The 19,414-nt window shown below is 38.8% G+C and overlaps 1 protein-coding gene across 1 annotated transcript in view; it reads left to right on the top strand.

The window, feature by feature from the left end:
- ITGB7 (integrin subunit beta 7) overlaps positions 1 to 18,081 on the top strand; it is a 234,525-nt gene extending 216,444 nt beyond the window's left edge. Inside the window, 3 exon segments of the mRNA XM_053708319.1 lie at positions 3,077 to 3,291; positions 7,410 to 7,570; positions 17,780 to 18,081. Coding sequence (XP_053564294.1) covers positions 3,077 to 3,291; positions 7,410 to 7,570; positions 17,780 to 17,845 — 442 coding nt within the window. The 3' untranslated portion in view covers positions 17,846 to 18,081.
- Positions 18,082 to 19,414: the final 1,333 nt, after the last annotated feature.

The raw sequence follows: 19,414 nt of genomic DNA on the forward strand, positions 1-19,414 counted from the left end.
AACTGTTCTCTATCAGTGATCCACATTCCGGGTGTGGACAACTGGGAGGCAGATTTCCTCAGTAGACAATCCTTTCATCCGGGGGAATGGTCTCTCCATCTCGAGGTGTTTGCAGAGATTTGCAGCAGTTGGGGGACACCGGAGAAAGATCTCATGGCGTCCCGGATCAATTTCAAGCTACCCAGATATGGGTCACGGTCCAGGGATCCTCAGGCGGAGCTAATAGATGCATTAGCAGTGCCTTGGAGGTTCTCTCACGCCGCGCCGCTCTAGCTGTTGCTAGGGACATGGCGCTTGCTGTCTGCTCTTTGCCTAGGGGGGAGTCGGCTCCTCTCTGCATGTGGTGGTGAGGTTATTGCTGCACGCTTCCCCATTCAGAAGCCGATCAGGATCTCCTGTGGTGAGAATCCAGCGCCTATGTAAGTAACTTCAGTCCTACCTATCACTGCCCAAGTATAGGTGTTACTTACTGTTCTCTTGGGTGTTATTGATTCTTATGCTGGACTGTTATATTGTTGCTGATTCTTGCTTGTCTGCCTGTTTACCCTTTAACTGCTGGATTGATATACTGCTGCTGAACTCTGCTTGTCTGACCACTCTGCCTGTTAAACCCTATTGCTCTGGATTGCCTTACTGTTGCCAAACCCTGCTTGCCTGACCATCCTAGTGGTTTACTTCTGGACTGACTTACTATTGCAAAACCCTGCCTGCCTGACCATCCTAGTGGTTTGCCTCTGGACTGCCTTGCTGTTGCCAGGTCCTGCCTATCTGACCTTTCTGGTGGTTTGCCCCTGAACTACCTTTCTCTGGTTTCCTGCCTGTTGCTGATGAGGACTGTCCTGCCTGTGGTGAGTGCCACTTACCCCATCTTGCAAACCTTCTCTGCTCTGGGATATTCCCTATCAATCCGGCTTGACGCCGGGATAACAAGACTACTGGCCGAGTTCGGTCTGATAGAGGAGTATCCCACGAGCATTTCAGTTTTCATCTGATTTACATTTTTCCGCCATTACCACTTCATTACCACGTTGTGTAGTGGCCCAAATCAAGCAGGAGCAAGCATCAGTCATTCTCATTGCTCCAACGTGGCCGCAAAGGATTTGGTTCACGGATCTGATGGGAATGTCCTCAACTCCTCCATGGAGATTAACTTTTTCGCAGGGATCTGCTGGAGCAAGGTCCTTTTGTTCAGCAAAATCTAGATTCTTTGAGGCTGACTGCGTGGAGATTGAACGCTTAGTCCTAGCTAAGAGAGGTTTTTCTGAGTTATTGATACTCTCATTCAAGCTTGTAAGCTGGTTACTCGTCGCATCTATCATAATGTGTGGAGGACCTACTTATTCTGGTGTGAAGAGCGTGGATTTCCTTGGCATAAGGTTAAGGTTGCCAAGATTCTGATGTTTCTCCAGGATGGTCTGGAGAAGGTTCTTTTGCCCAGTTCCCTGAGGTGACAGATTTCGGCCTTGTCTGTTTTACTGCACAAGAGGCTCTCTGAGACCTTTGTTAAGGCTCTGATTAGGATCAGACCTTTGTTTAGATCTTCGGCTCCTTCTTGGAGTCTGAATCTGGTTCTTAAAGTTCTGCAACAGGCTGCGTTTGAACCTATGCATGAAATTGATATCAAGTTGTTGTCCTGGAAAGTTCTCTTTCTACTGGCTATTGCTTCAGCGCACAGAGTATCTGAAATTGCCGCCTTGCAATGTGAGCCTCCTTATCTGGTGTTTCATTCGGATAAGGCTGTCCTACATACTAAGTTAGGGTTTCTCCCTAAAGTTGTGTCAGAACGCAACATCAATCAAGAGATTGTGGTCCTTTCTTTGTGTCCTAATCCTTCCTCTTCAAAGGAACGTATACTTCATAATTTGGATGTGGTTCGTGCCCTGAAGTTTTATCTTCAAGCTACTAAGGATTTTAGGCTTTTAGGCAAGCTTCTTCCTTATTTGTGGCATATTCCAGGAAGCATAAGGGCCTCTTCGACTTCCTTATCCTTTTGGTTGAGGAGTCTTATCCGCTTAGCTTATGAGACAGCGGGACATAGACCTCCTCAGAGAGTTTTGGCTTATTTTACTAGAGCAGTGGCTTACTCTTGGGCCTTTAAGAACGAGGCCTCTATGGATCAGATTGGTAAGGTGGCTACCTGGTCCTCCATACACACTTTTTCTAAATTTTACAAGTTTGATGTTTTTGCTTCAGCTGAAGCAGCCTTCGGGGGAAAGGTTTTTCAGGCTGCGGTGCCCTCAGATTAGGGTCCGCCTCTCTTTTTGTCGCTCCCATTTTCATTCAGTGTCCTCTAGAGCTTGGGTATATGTTTCCCAACAGTAAGGAATGAAGCTGTGGACTCTTTTTGTATTAAGAAGAAAAACATAAACTATGCTAACCAGATAAATTAATTTTCTTCTGTACAAGGAGAGTCCATGGCCCTGCCCGTGTTCTCCAATGGGCGGCCCCTGAATTATAATTTTTTTCTGGCACCTTGTATACCCTGATATTTCTCCTACTGTTCCTTGTTCCCTCGGCAGAATAACTGGGGGATGGGGGAAGTGGGAGAGGTATTTAAGCCTTTGGCTGGGGTGTCTTTGCCTCCTCCTGGTGGCCAGGTTCAGTATTTCTCAACAGTAAGGAAAGAAGCCGTGGACTCTCCTTATACAGAAGGAAATGAAATTATCTGGTAAGCATAATTCATGTTTTTTCTTTCCCGATTCAGATAGAGTATACAATTTTAAACAACTTTCCAAATTACTTCTATTATCTAATTTTCTTCATTCTCTTAGTATCCTGTGTTGAAAGGCATACCTAGGTAGGCTCAGAAGCAGCAATGCACTATTGAGAGTTATCATATTATACAGTGATCTAAACATCCATGAATATTGTATTTTTTATTTGATTTTTTTAACTATTTTTGGTGGCACCTAATTTGCATATTCAACATTTAGGTGAAAAGCTTCCAATATTCTGACGGAGGAAAAACAGGTGTTATATGCTGTAGATTAGAAGAGTGATGTTCGATTTTCTGTCAGTTATTACCTTGATACTTGGCCTGAGATGTTTGCTTTCTATGTTTCCCATTCTCTTGCAGGGACTGTGTGGAGTGCAGAGTATTTGGAACTGGCCTTCTTCATGACAATTGCACCTCTTCATGTGCTCATGTCAATATCACTATGATCAAACCTTCAGCACCAGAAGTAAGAGAAAACACTGAATGGTGCCAAGAAAAAGGAGAGACAACAATTGTTAAATTTCTTGTGGTAGAAAAGGAAAAGTTTGCATACATAACTGTGGTGGAAGAGTCAGGTGATTATTCTTAAATAATCAGTATCATGTAGATGACAAAGTTCTGTATCACTGTACCTCCTATTACTTTTTTAACTTTTATATGTCCCAGTATGGCTGATTCTCGTTCACAATTATGCAATCTACTTTAAGGTTCCTTGGAAAGATACAAAGCAGCAAGTAAGCGGGGTCACCAGTTTAAAATTAAGTAAAAATCCTGTAACAAAATGTTATTATAAGCCATTTGCAAAGAAACTCGTATCAGCCATATTGTTTACAGTTCACAACAAAATGGAACTGGCCTTTAACAAACAAAAGTAATACAAATTGTTTAAAATAATTTTTTCAAAAGTTATCAAACATATATATAGTGATAGAAAATCATTGCACAGTCTACCCATCCTAACAACCTAAAAGATGCAATTAGATGGGTTAGCAGTGGTGTGGATGGAAACAGATTGCAATAGTTAGCTATTAAAGCCGTGACAAAGCTATCTCCATTAAAAAGGCGATTTTTAAAACAACTGTACTGTTTGTGATAACCACGACAGTGCGAGTGAAATATAAAAATTAAATATGAAAATCATCCCATTTGTATATGTTGCTGTCCTGAAGTGCCGATAGAAGTATGTTTATCCTGCCAAGACTCATTTGGCATTCATATTTATACTGAGTATTGAGGGTGTCTTCTAAATACATGTCACACAAGTAAATAAGTATTATCCTTGTTGAGTAAATAAAGGGGTTACATGAATAGAGCTTTCCTGTAACCTTAAGAGGTGTGAATAGGCTGTTGTAGATATCAGTTTTGGGGGACCTCCCAGTTTCCGTTTTGAAAACAGGCAGTTAACTCTGTCCTTTTTGGGAGCTTTTCTGTTTAAAATGTGGGTTTTTAACAAATGATATGATATAGCATTGTTTGCACTTGAGAAACTTGGCTCCAAATGCATCTGGCATAGAAAAAAAATTGTGAGCCAATAGATTGTGATCAACCCATATGTAAAGGTGTTAAACACCTGCTCTATGTTTGTTACTCGGTATACAAGGGTTAAACATTGTGTCCTGTGTTTATATCACAGACAGAAAGTTCATAACTAATTGCTCACACATAATATGCAATTGGTGGGGGGGTATGTAGGTGGTGACAGAGTAATGTGTGTCTAGGACAGAGCTTTCCAAACTTTTCATGTTGGTGACACACTTTTTTAGACCTACATCATTTCACGACACAGTAATTCAGTTGTACTAGCAAACTAGCTTGTTTGTGCAAGAATTAAAAAAAAGTTTAATATCACCAATAGCTACTTACTATTTTAATGGGTTGTATGAGGTTGATGGGATGAACACAGTTTCTGAATATTTGGTGGAATATTAGATAAAGACACTCGCATTTCATTATCAAGCATTTTTAAGCTTCCATTTCCTATCCATATATCAGGAGCAGCAATGCACTACTGGGAGCTAGCTGCAAAAAAAATAAGTTTGACTTCTGACTTCAGCTCAGCGTTTAAGCTGCCACCCTCAGAGCTCTGCAAGTCCGACTGACTACTGCCCACGCGGCAAACACACTGCTGTTCCACTCACTGAATGCACGTGCAGTCACAAGCCAATTTGAGGAGACTACACGTGCAGTCAGGAGCCAATGTGCTGCCAATGGGAATAGTTTCAGTTCCCGCTGAGGTGCACCAATAGGTTAAGATGATCTGTGACCTATTAGGTATCAATCACGTATCTACCACGTGATATGCATAGCAGGCAGGCAGAAAGTCGGAAACCAAAAAAAGTATTTAAAAAAATGTAAATTAAAAATTTGTTCTGAAGCTGGGACACACATACACACTGCTGCCGACACTCTAATGTGTCACGACACACAGTTTGGAAAGCACTGGTCTAGAACAACACAAAACTTTGAGAATCAGATGGGAGTCATTTTATTGGTAGTCCTTTTATTGGGACCTCTGACCTGCTGTCCTTTTTCTACCTTATTAATTAAAATGGAGGAAATCTAAACACTGCCTAAAAACACACCAACTGTCCAATACAACTGACCAAATTAATGGACCACCCTGACTTTACCCTCAAATTCCCCTTACTCCAGACCTCTCATTTCCAGACTGGAAGGCTGTGGTCTAAGTAAATGTGACCAGAGGGTGTGGGGTAAGTGTATGCTTGTGGGTGGTGTCAGGGGGCAAAGATCAAGGCAATCCCTGGACTCACTTTGAGATAAATACAAAACATGGGGAAGTTGGGAGCTCTTCCTTATTCTTCCTACTCACTTCTGTTTATTGAAATCAAAATGTTAGGGATATGTTATAATCAGCCTCTTTATTCATATCCTGATACCAACTGTAAAATGTCAGATGTAAATGTCATAGAAAACAGAAAAGCCCCAAAGGCTGCACCAGGAGCTAAAGAGAAATCTAGAATCTGCAAAATATTGGCTGCCATGGGGAATTTTGAATTAAATGTTAATCCCTTCACTACCGGGACTGTCAGAGAAACACTTGTCCAAAATACCAGAGAATTTTTATCATTTTTGCCATCACTCCATTTAAGAGAAATAGAATCATGTTTTTTTATTTACCTGTCAAAACTATATATATACATACACATAAATTATTATTTATTAAGTAGACAACCCAAGGTATTGATCTAAGCCCATTTTGGTATAATTCATGCCACCATTTCCCTGCCAAATGTGATCATATAAACAAAATTGTAATCTTTTTCACAAACTTTGGGTTTGTCACTAAAATTATTTGCATGGCACAAATGATTGTAAAAGCTTCTCTGGGATCCCCCTCAGAAATAGCAGACATATATAAGACTACTAATTGCAGCTGCATACAGCACTTCAATTATTCCTGGCAATGAAGGGGTTAATTAGGTAGCGTGTAAAAGTTAATTTTAGCTATAGCTTAGAGATTACCCTCCTACCTGACACTTCCCAAATAGCTCTCTTCACTCCCTCACCCCCCCCCACCCACTGTTCACCCCATCTTAGATACTGGAAGACAGTCTGCCAATGTGAAAAATGAAGGCTTTTTTAACCTCCCTGAACTCTCCTAAACAGCTCTCTAACCCCCCCCCCCCCCCCCCCCCCCGCGCTCTAAAAAGTGTCTCCATCTTAAGTACTGGCAGCGGTCTGCAATTACCTATAAAATGTTTTGGGTTTTTTTAAAACATTTTTTTTTTACAGTTTTTGTAGTGTAGTGGTCCCCCCACCACAATTATCAGTTAGGGCCCCCCACACCCCACCCCACCTTTTTTCTGTAGCGTATCTCGCCTCTCCCTTTATTTTTTTTCTGTGTGTAGGGTCCTCCCACTCCCTCTCCCTCGGATGCTAGGCCCCCACCCACCTCCCGGATTCCCTCCCACACCTCCCGCCGGGACACCAGCAGATGATTGTTACAGACAGTGACACTCACAGTATCACCGTCTGTAACGATCTGGCATCTGCCCTCATATGGAACCAGAGCACCGATCACACTCCGGCTCCATATGCAGGCAGATGGCTGGAGCTCACGAATTCCAGCTCCTGGATGTAACTTGACAGGCAAGACTGCTGGAGTTTCCTGAAGCTCAGACATATATATATATATATATATTTATATTTATATATATATATATATATATATATATATATATATATATACGCTGTGCAGTACGATAGCCAAAGTACCACACAACATATATATATATGTCTAAAGACCACTGCTCCATAACCTGTCCGCCTGCTCTGAGGTGGCGGACAGACATTGCCGAAAATCAACCCGATCCAATACGATCGGGTTGATTGACACCCCCTGCTGGTGGCCGATTGGCTGTGCAGGGGGCAGGGGGGCGGCGTTGCACCAGCAGTTCACAAGAACTGCTGGTGCAATGATAAAAGCCGAGAGTGCATGCTGTTGGCATTTATCGATGTGCAGCGGACATGATCCGCAATATTGGATATTGGATCATGTCCGCTCGCACATTAATAAATAGGCCCCTATACATTTTTTTAAAACTACATCTTATCCACCTAAATTTATTAGTTATAGCAAAAAAAAATTAATTGTTTCTCTGGAATAGCTGTTTGCATTTTGTTTTTAAGTTCCTGACACTTTCTAATGTATTTTCTTCTTATTTTTACACAGAGTTTGCAGATGTAACACAGAAACTGATCTTGGGTCTGGTCCTGGGAATTACCTTAATTGGGCTACTTATTATAATAGTGTATCGTGTTACTGTAGAAGTTATTGACCGTCAGGAGTTCAAACAATTCGAGAAAGGGAGGAAATTAGAGCGGTGGAATGAGGTTAGTTCTCAATGGATACTGGTCCCCATTCTTTAGTGCACCCCAAATCTTTTTGTAGGGTTTTCAAATTCAAATCCATTCCAAATCAATTGAACACCCATTTATTTTACACTTTTTAAATTCATTTTTGCTACAAAAACTCTCCCTATAAATTTCATAGGGACAATTCAACACCAATATGCTAATCAAAAATCCCAGTTGACACTGGGGCATATATAAGGTTTCAGTTGCCCCCGTTTATTAAAATTTATTTATAGAGCACCACAAAATTCTGTACCATTGAGTACAACGGTAGATGTATACAATGATAAAGATTTATGGTAAGATACAAATACATAACAGACTAAAGAAAAACAAGTTGTTAATGGATGAGGAGGGCTATGCTCCTGAAGAGTTAACAGTCTACAGTTTGAGGGTGCAGAGGAATATGGTTTTGTGTAGCAAGTCAAGGCAGTTCAAGTTTTATTTTGGTTAGAATGAAAAGCAGTTCTAGGAGAGTTGATAAGCTTCTTTAAATAGACAGGTTGTTAAAGAGTGTCTGAAACTGTACAAGGTTGGATGGTCTCATGGAGTGGAGTAAAGAGGACAGGAGAAGCATAAAAGAAGTATTGGAGGCGGAAGAGGGAAGAAGAAATAATAGCAGTGGCTAGACATAGGTTAGAGGTTGATCAAAGAGAGCGGGTTGGGAAATATTTGGAGATGAGAGAAGATATACTTGGAAATTAGGTTGTTGACTGCATTATAGGTTATGGTTTAATATTTTGCATTGTATTCTTAAGTGAAAGGGGAGCAAGTGTAGGGACTGTCAGAGCAGGGCAGCTAATGTAGATCAGTGACTTGAGTCTGTTGAAGCATTTATAATAGATTTGAGGGAGAGAGGTAGAATTTGGGAAGGCCATTTAAGAGTAGGCCAATATGGGATAAAATGAGAGAATTATTTGCAATAGTCAATATGAGATAAAATGAGAGAATTAATTGCAATAGTAAATATGGGATAAAATGAGAGAATGGATTAGTATTTTTGTAGTTTATTAGGCTAGAAAAAGGGTGAATTATGAAAATGTTGCATCGGTGTACACACCATGACTTGGTAAATGTATATGTGAAATTAATATGAGTTCAAACTCGAGTGTGACACCAAGACAGTGAACATGGATCAAGTATATAGCTAGTTGAGAGAAATTGAGCCAGGCTATTATAGACTCATCGTTCCATTAATTCTGACTCAATGGCAAGTAAGGAGACAGGCTGATAGTTATGACGAGGGGTGGGGTCCAGCAAGGATTGGTGTGATAAACACATGCTTGAATATGTTCGCAAATATGTCAGTGGTGAGTTACAGCAAGGGTTAAAGAAGCTGAGTGAGAGGAAAAAAATTGTGAGGGAATGAGGTTGAGTGGAAAGGTTGTGAGATGAAAAGAAGATGGGAGTGTGAGGGTAAAAGGGCTGGCTTTGAGGGCTAGGAAGGAGAGATGTTTTTTGTAATTGTGTCAGTTTTATTTTTAAAGTGATCAGCAATAATCTGAGAGTGACTTTGGTAGTGGGTAGATGTGCTGACAAATGCAGGAGCAGGTAAAGGGGCAGGAAAGTCACCATTAAAGGTATATGAAACTAAAAAAAATTCTGGACTCTTTGAAAAGCCAGAATGTAAGCTTTAGGAGCCGGATCATTTTTGTTCTAGCACCTAGGTAGCATGTGCTGATTGGTGGCTAAATGTAGCCACCAATCAGCAAGCGCTACCCAGGGTGCTGAACCACAAATGGGCCGGCACCCAAGCTTACATTTCTGCTTTTTCAAATAAAGATTCCAAGAGAACAAAGAAAATTTGTTAACAGGAGTAAATAAGAACGTTGTTTAAAATTGCATGCTCTATCTGAATCATTAAAGAAAAAGATTTGGGTTTCATATCCCTTTAAACTTTCATGTTTCAGAAAGAACGAACATGCAGATTTAAACAACTTTTCAATGCACTTCTATTATCTAGTTTGCCTCGTTCACTTGGTATCCTTTGTTAAAAAGCATACCTAGGTAGGCTTGGGAGCAGAAATGCACTATTGGGAGCTTGCTGTCGATTGGTGTCTGTACATAAATTTATCTTTATCCCAGTATATATTGCTACTCCTTCAAAAAAGGATCTTAAGCAAATTTGATAATAGAAGTAAATTGGAAAGTTGTTTCAAACCATGAAAGAAAAAAAAATGGGGTTTCATGTCCCTTTAAAGGCTGTAAACAGCCTTCTGGGGTGGGTGGGTGGCTTGGTTGGTTGAATAAATTTACATGAGGGACAGTTGTTTGGCCAGGTTGAGAGCAGAGTTGTATGGTCTAAGGATTCATTTATAATGAAGGAATTCAGCACAGGTATGTGATTTTCACCACAGACATTGAGCAGTCTGTGAACATATCTGTTGATAGTGGGTCCGTTTGGTGTGTCGTTGTTGTCGTTAAGTGTGTAATGACTGGCGAACTGTGGAGGGGGCAGCTTTGTCAAGTGTTGGTCTTAGTGCAGAATTATATTGTGAGGCCACAAGGTCTTGGCAAGAGAAGAATACAATTTTGGAGAGTAGAGGTTTTAGCTTAGAAGAGAAGTCTGGGAGATCTAAGTCACTTAACATCCTGTAAAACATTAACCCTGGAAGGATGTGTGGGATGGGTTCAGCACTGAAGTAAGAAACCAGTTATTCTTTAACAGATTAGAAAAATATAATTTATGTAAGAACTTACCTGATAAATTCATTTATTTCATAGTGGCAAGAGTCCATGAGCTAGTGAAGTATGGGATATACATTCCTACCTGGAGGGGGCAAAGTTTCCCAAACCTCAAAATGCCTATAAATACACCTCCCACCTCACTCATACTTCAGTTTAACGTATAGCCAAGAAGTGAGGTGTAAAAAAGAGTAAAAAGCATACAAAAAAGAGGAACTGGAAAAAATAATGTGCTTTATACAAAAAAAATCATAAACACAAAAAATAGGGTGGGTCTCATGGACTCTTGCCACTATGAACGAAATGAATTTATCAGGTAAGTTCTTACATAAATTATGTTTTCTTTCATGCATGTGGCAAGAGTCCATGAGCTAGTGACATATGGGATATAATACCCAAGATGTGAAAGTCCACAAGTCACTAGAGAGGGAGGGATAAAAATAAAAACAGCTATGTCCACTGAGAAATTAAATCCCAAACAATAATTAAATTTTCTTAAATATTTAAAAAAAACTCAAATCAAAAGCATGAGAATCAAGCTGAGACAACTGCCGGAAAAACTTCCTACCAAAGGCTGCTTCCGAAGAAGCAAACACATAAAAAATTGTAAAATGAAAACGTATGCAAAGTAGACCAAGTTGCTGCTTTGCAAAGTTGATCAACTGAGGCTTCATTCTTGAGAGCCCAAGAAGTGGCAACTGATCTAGTAGAATGAGCTGTAATTCTCTAAGCTTTATGAATCAAAAAGTCTGAACCAAAAAAACGGATAAATAACAGAGACTTTCTGACCTTCCCTGGAGACAGAAAAAATAACAAAAAGACTAGAAGTCTTTCTGAAATCTTAAGTAGCCTCAACATAATATTTCAAAGCTCTTACCACATCCAAAGAATGAAAAGACCTTTTAAGAGTATTCTCAGGATTAGGACATAAAGAAGGTGCAACATTTTCCTTATTGATGTTGTTAGAATTCACAACTTTAGGGAAAAATTTAAATGAAGTCCGTAAAACAGCTTTATCTTGATGGAAAATCAGAAAAAGACACTCACAAGAGAGAGCAGACAATACAGAAACTCTTCAAGCAGAATAGATAGCCAGAAGAAATAACACTTTCCAAGAAAGTAATTTAATGTCCAGAGAATACATAGACTCATAAGGAGGAGCCTGAATAATCTTCAAAACCAACATTGAGACTCCAAGGAGGAGAAATAGATTAAAAAACAAGTTTAATAGGAATCAAAGTCCGAACAAAACAGTGAATATCAGGAAGTTCGGCAATCTTTCTATGAAATAAGACAGAAAGAGCAGAAATGTGTCCTTTCAAAGTATTTGCAGACAAAACGTTAATATAAACCATCCTGAAGAAACCGTAAAATCCTAGGAATTCTAAAAGAATGCCAAGAATATTAATGAGTTGAACATCATGAAATATATAGGTTTTCCAAACCTGAAAATAAAAACTCCTATAAACAGACTTATGAGCCTGTATTATAGTGCTAATAACTGAGTCAGAGAAACATTTATGACTAAACACTTAAGCGTTCAATTTCCAAACCTTCAAATTTAGAAATTTGAGATCCCATGAAAAAAACGGCCCCTGAAACAGATGGTCTGGCCTTAAAGGAAGTGGCCAAGGCTGGCAACTGAACATCCTGACAAGGTCCGCATACCAAAACCTGAGAGACCAAGCTGGAGCTAACAGAAACACATAAAAATTGTTCCATTATGATCTTGAAGATCATCCTTGGAAAAAGTAAGCAGTTTGGTAAAAACCAAAGAACTGCTAGAGCATCCACTATTTCCGCCTGAGGATCCTTGGACCTGGAAAGGAATCTGGAAAACTTCTTGCTTAGACGAGAGACCATTAGATCTATTTCTAAAAGACCCCACATCTGTACAAGAAGAAAAAAACACACCTGGATGGAGAGCACTTCCCCAGATATAAAGTTTGATGGCTGTGATAATACCCTTCCCAATTGTCTACACCTGAGATATGAATCACAGAAATTAGACAAGAGCTGAATTCCGTTCAAGAAAGTATCAGAGATACTTCCTCCATAACTGAAGGACTGCGAGTCCCTCCTTGATGATTGACAAATTCCACTGTTGTGATATTGTCTGTTTAAAAAACAAATGTAAAAGTTGTCTCTTCAAAAGAAGCCATGCCTGAAGAGCCCTGAAAATAGCATGGAGTTCTAAAATATTGATTGGTAACCTCGCCTCCTGAGGTTTCCAAACCCCTAGTGCTGTCAGAGACTCTCAGACAGATCCCCCACCTGAAAAATTTGCATCTGTTGAGGATACAGTCCAGGTAGGATGAACAAATGAGGCCCCCTGAACAATAAGGTGATAGTCCAACTACCAAATCAGAGAGAAAAAAGTGTTGGGGTTTAATATTATCAGTTGTAATAACTGAAAATAACCCCTGCACCTTTAGTGCAACATGCAAAGCTTTAGAGGCCCCAAATGGAAACAAGCAAAGAGGATCGCACCTGATGCTGCAGTCATGAGACCAAAAACTTCCAGGCACATAACCACTGAAGGAAAAAATAGAGACTGAAGATTTAGACAAAGTTAAACTAACTTCATTCATTTCTAGTCAGAGAAAGAATCAAAGACACTGGAAACCTAAAAAGGTGACCCTTGTCTAAAGAATCAAGAAACACTATTCTAAATTGATCCTCCAACCATGTCTTGAGGAAACCACACTAGTTGTTTCAAGTGAGATTCTGCTGAATGAAAAGATTAAAGCTAGTACCAAATATCATCCAAATAAGTAAGCACTGCAATACCCTGCTCTCTGAATACAGATAGAAGGGCACCAAGAATCTTTGAAAATAATTTCTGAGCTGCTGCTAGCCCAAAAGGACGAGCGACAAATTGGTAATGCTTATCTAGAAAAGAGAATCTCAGAAAGCAATAGTGGTCTGAATGAATTGAAAATAAGTGTCCTGTAAGTCTATTGTGGACATGAAATAACCTTGCTAAACAGAAAGGCAGAAAAGTCCCTATAGTCACCATCTTGAAAGTTGGAACTCTTACAAAACGATATAAAAATCGCAGATTCAGAATTGGTCTGAACAATTTTTTTCTTTAGGACAATGAATACATTTGAATAGAAACCCAAACTCCGTTCCTGCAGAGGAACTGGAACCATCACCCCTGAAAACTCTAAATCTGAAACACAATTCAGAAAAATCTGAGCTTTCACAGGGTTTGTTATATCATAGAAAATAATCTTCCCATGGGAAGTTTTTATTCTGAAACCTATTCGATACCCCTGAGAAAACAATATTCTGAATCCACTGATTTGAACAGAAACTGTCCAAATGTGTTGAAATAAATTCAATCTGCCCCCCCCCCCCCCCCCCACCAGTAGAACTGGTTAAAAGGCCGCACCTTCATGCAGTCTTAGGGACTGAAATTAGTTAATTATAAGGCTTGGAATTATTCAAATTCAGAAACAAATCTAAAATCAGAGCCAGAGACCTTAAGGCAAGATTTAAGCCATGAAGCTTTTCTAGTAAAAGTGGCAGAAACCAATATTTAATATCAGTTAAGATTACATAAAATATAGCATCATAAATGAAATGATTAGCATGTTGAAGTAAAAGAACATTGCTTAGACAAATCAAGATCTGATAACTAAACTGTCCAACCAAAAAAGTTGAAACAGCAGCAACATTAGCTATAGAAATGGCATGTTAAAAATATATCTAATATGTAAATATGCTTCTCTTAAGATAGGAAACAAACTTCCTATCTAAAAGATCCTTAAACGAAGAAATATCTTCCATAGGAAAAAAGTATGTTCGGCAAGAGAAGAAATAGCCCCAACTTTATGGACTTTTACCTAAAAACACTAAATTAGCCATAGGTAAAGGATATAGCTTTTAAAACCTAAAAGAAAGGTAAAAAGAAGCACTAAGTTTAGATTCCTTACTAAACATATAATAGATAGCATCTGGAATAAGAAAAACTTCAAGAGTTACCTCAGAAGCTTAAAAAACAGAATTCAAACATTTGCTATTCTTGTTATCAAGAGGACTAGATTCCTTAATTCTCAAAGTAAACAATACTTCCTTAATAAAGAATGAATACATTGAATTGAAAGTTTGATTTAACAAAATCAGTCTCTGAAATAGGATCCTCTGAGTCAGAGAAAACCACATCAGCAGAAATACTACAATATGCTGTCGATCAATACAAACTTCATAGGCTTATGAGAAGTTAGGAGAGATCGTTTACGTTAATTTGAAGGTGAAATAGCAGTCATAGCCTTCTCTATGTCCTTTGTAATATAGACCTTTATATCAACAGTAATATCATGTACGTTAGACTGTGAAGGTAAAACAGTAGATGTATATGTACTATAGAAACATTATCAGTATGAATAATAAAACATAAGTGCCACATATTTGAGCTGAAGAAATAAAATCAGCTAATTAAACAATATACACACTTAGCTTTGGTAGAAATTGTGAACAGGCAGCATAATTTCTACAGTAACATCAGAGGCAGGATCAGTTTGAGACATCTTGATAAATGTAACAAAAAAGAAGAAATAACATTTAAACTAAATATCCAATTTCCACATAATAGCAGTTTCAGGAATGGGGAAAAGATGCTTATATGAAAAACAAAAGCAAGATAGCATAGCCCTCTGTAACAAATTAAAGCAGAGAGCAAAAGAGGGAGAGACTTAACAAAATTTTGGGGCCAAAAATGACGCCAACAAAGATAACGCAAATGCTGAGAAAAAAACTTTTGGTGCCAAGGATAACAGGAAATGGCATGATTTGCGTCATAACAGATGCGACTTTGCGCCAAAAAAATGTTCATCAACAAAGATGCAAGAAATAATGTGACTCGCGTCACAACAAACACAACCTTCGTGCCAAAAAAATTTGCCCCAAGAATGACGCAATAAATAGAAGCATTTTGCGCCATTGCGAGCCTAATTTGCCCGCGAAAATGTGAAAAAACAAGACCAAAGTTACAACTAGCTGGAACGTCAGGTAAGAAAAAATGTACTAAATTTCTCCCAAACATAATTTTCCATGCTGAAACTGTTAGACTGCAAAGGGAAATAAACATAGACCTGACTCATGGCAAATATATGCAATATATATTTAAAACTTTAAAATATAAAGTTCCAAACATAGCTGAGAGTGTCTTAAAAAAAGATATATACTTACCTGAAAACACCCATCCACATATAGCAGACAGCCAAACCAGTACTTAAACATATCAGTAGAGTGGTAGACGAGTATAATGTCGATCTGTAAAGGGAGGTGCCAGATGAATCCCCCACGACCGAATTTACAGAGAGTCTTAGAATAGATTTCCCATAGGTGAAAACATGGCATCATTAGGCAATACTCCCTTCACATCCCTCAGACAAACACTGTACTTTGAGAGAAACTGGGCTTCAAAATGCTTAGAAGCGCCTATCACAGAAGAAATCAAGCATGACTTGCTTCACCATCCCCCAACGAAGGCAAATTTTGTAAAACTGAAGAATGAGTGAGGTGGGAGATGTATTTATAGGCATTTTGAGGTATGGGAAACTTCTCCCTCTAGGTAGGAATGTATATCCCATACGTCACTAGCTCATGGACTCTTGCCACTTACATGAAAGAAATGTATTCAGGTAAGCAGCTGATTAGAGTCCATTGCATCAAGCTGCTGCAGGAACAGCCTTTGTAATGGTCTTATTCCCTTTCTTCCCCACCCACAACTCAGAGGTCTGATTTCTGCTGATGCTTCTTGTTTAAATAGAGTATTAATCATATACTTCAGAGATAAAGTTTTCAGCTATTTCAAATGGCAAAATAAAGGCAAATAAGTGATTTGTAAACTATGTAACACACTCCTTCAGGTACCGTTTATCACTGAGAACACATTAAAAGGGGGGCAGTTTTACAGTACAATGACTCTTTAAATCCCCAACTATGAGGTTCCTGGTTAAAATAGAGGATTTAATGAAGCTCTTCCAAATATGTACTCTATTAGCATTATAGCTTAAAAATACGTCATCAACGGGTCTCATGGCACTAAAGCAAGTAATCGCTATTGAACTACCATGTGAGAAATGCAAATGAGCTGAAATTGTTTTCACCAAATCCTCCATGGTGATTTTCAATATTGATCTAAAATATTTATGGGTCAAAATTCAGTTTAAAAGATGATTCCACAATTGTCTACTATCTTTGAGTTTTCGTTTTAAAAAGAAAATAGTAAACAAATCACAGTTTTCACGGTGTGTGTGTATATATATATATATACAGTATATTATACTTTATTTATAAAGCGCCAACAAATTCTGCAGCGCTATCCACCATGGGTACAAAAGATAAAAGTACAAGGATGATACAATATTTTTTAAGAGACAGGAAAACAAGTATTAAACAAATACAGGAGGAATTGAGGGGCCTGTCCTTGTGGGAATTTACAATCTAGAATATACAGTATATATAGCAGAGAAATCATGCTTTTGAACTCAGTAGGCCTAAATGTGCAATCTCATCCTTTACAATCTCTAAAAGGCCCAAATGGAATTGGTGAAGGAAAGCCTGAGCATTCCAGTAAGTGTTGCTGGCACTGCGGCTAAGGTTAGATACTGAGCCCTTCACAGGTTGTTTTCCCTGACGCAGGGCTCTTAAAGCAGATTAAGCAGTAGAGGCTCAATCAGGGTCATCATATAAACAGTCATAGCATTAGCAAAAGAGTCTTAGGTATTAAGTAGTTCACTGTCTTTTGCACCAACTTATGATCCCAAATTTGAGGCGCTCCAGTGAGCAAAGCTATAACTTTAAGTCAGTAGCATAGCCGGTATATACAGTAAGTCACAATAGAGTGTAATGTGGTGCCCCTCCCCCTAATTGGGTAGAAACTACAAAAAAATCAGTTCAAGTGTCTTGTATGGGGTTATTTGCATTATATAAGATTTAGTCCAACTCTATGCATGTATGTACAGTATGTTATTGTATGTACAGTATGTTATTGTATTGTATGTTATTGTATGTACAGTATGTTATTGTATTACAGTATGTTATTGTATGTACAGTATGTTATTGTATGTGCAGTATGTTATTGTATGTACAGTATGTTATTGTATGTGCAGTATGTTATTGTATGTACAGTATGTTATATCATTTTACAAAGGGTATGAATATCATAGTTGCAACAATGTCAGCTTATCATGGACTTCCCTTTGTATAAGTGTTGCAGTTGATTTTGCTGCTGTGGGTTGAAACTTCAATTAACCCCTTGGATACTTCAGAAGGTACTACATACCTTTCTGGCATGTAAAGGGTTAAATGTAACCAAACTAACACAATTTCTGCACTTGCATGTCAGGAATAAGATGTGGTCAGTGACAGTACTGAAGCATGTTGTCATGGGAAGGTAGATCTCAGTATAAAGCAGATCATGTTTGCCACAGCAATGATTCCCAAGCATTGGTTCCTGAATCTCACCCTGGTGTCTTTATCTTGTTGCAGGTGAACAACCCACTGTTTAAAAGTGCCACAACCACTGTAATGAACCCTAATTTCAATCAGGATTAACAAGCGCCACATCTTAAACACAACCTGCTGCATTCTTCTCCACACTGGAATCAACATCATAAAATGAGATCTTAGAATATTTATCGTTAATAAATGAGATCTCAGGGAAAATGTTATATATATATATATTTGTATATATTTTCTGTTGTGCTATCATTGTTTTACATATTTTAAAGAACACAAATGTGTAAAAAAAAATGTTTTTCATTAGAGTATTAAACAGAATTTCTATTTTTTCCCTAATGTGTTCAACCCTTGCGAAGGCAAAATGCATTGCTAATCACTAATCATATTTTGCTCACTAGTGAATGAGTTCATGTTGGATGAGCAACTTTACGTGGGTTAAGTTAAAAAGCGATAAAGGGATTTTAAAATAAATGTTTTAATGAAAAATATTTTTTTACATTCATAGGACATAAAGCAGAAATTTGAATAGTAAAGATTTGTGTCACTATATACAATCAATTATATGTTAAACCCTGTTCTTTGGGGGAGGGGGGAGATAACTTTGTATGAAGCATTTAGTATATACTTATCAAGTCCCAAGTATCATTAGCATTTAGCCTGCACAAAGCGTGATTTGGATTCACTTTAGGGAATTCGGATATAATCCAAGGAGTTACATCACGAGAGTTAAAACTTCTGTTAACAACATAGATGTCAAAGAGGCCCTAAACTCCTAGTATTAACCCTAGCATTACTAATGTAAGGTAACCAGACATACATATTTTTTAGGGACAGTCCTGAATTTAGGCATTGGGGCCAATTTATCATATTTCGTGCGGACATCGCCCGACATCTTGTGAAATGCTTGTGCAATGCCGCCCCCTGCACATTCACGGCCAATCAGCCGCTAGCAAGGGGTGTCAATCATCTCGATCGGATCGGGATGATTGCAGTCCGCCACCTAAAAGGTAGTGGACAAGTTAAGGAGCAGCGGTCTTATGACGGAAACATCAGCGGGGAAAGCAGCATCTGCTGCTTATTAAATCTCCCCCAGTGTGTCTATTTTTTTGTTAGGGACAGCCCTGAATTGGTTTCCTTAACATTTTTTTTTTTAAATGGCTAAACTATGCTGTCCAGTATTGTCCAGAATTTGCCTGAATAGGTTTCCTGTCCATTGTCCCAGTGTGTAAATGACAAGAACCAACTACACTTTCTACAAAATCAGCTACTCCAATCCAACAGGGGTCACTGTTGTGTATCATTGTTTATATTCCCTGTTGGGAATATGCTTTTGGATCCTTCGTGAGGATGTAAAAGTCTAAGTAGGCGGCTGCTTGTGCTGTTCGGATCTTTTCATACCCAGATTGATTCTAGCGAAACATCTCCACAGTAAGATCTGAATTTGCACAGATCTTAGTGTGATCTTTCACTAGAATCAATCCACCTACAAAAAGATCTGAACGGCACGCGCAGCCACTTACTAAAGGATTCAAATGCACATCTCTAATGCCAGTGACAGCAAGAAGTGGTAGTTCACTTGCTTTATGCCTTCTGGAGGATGACTGGCATGAACCTGGTGGAGGAGGGTAGAATGAGTCTGGTCCACTTTTTACTGGGAGCCTC

The sequence above is a fragment of the Bombina bombina genome, chromosome 3 (genome assembly GCF_027579735.1).
Source record: "Bombina bombina isolate aBomBom1 chromosome 3, aBomBom1.pri, whole genome shotgun sequence".
NCBI classification, from domain to species: domain Eukaryota; kingdom Metazoa; phylum Chordata; class Amphibia; order Anura; family Bombinatoridae; genus Bombina; species Bombina bombina.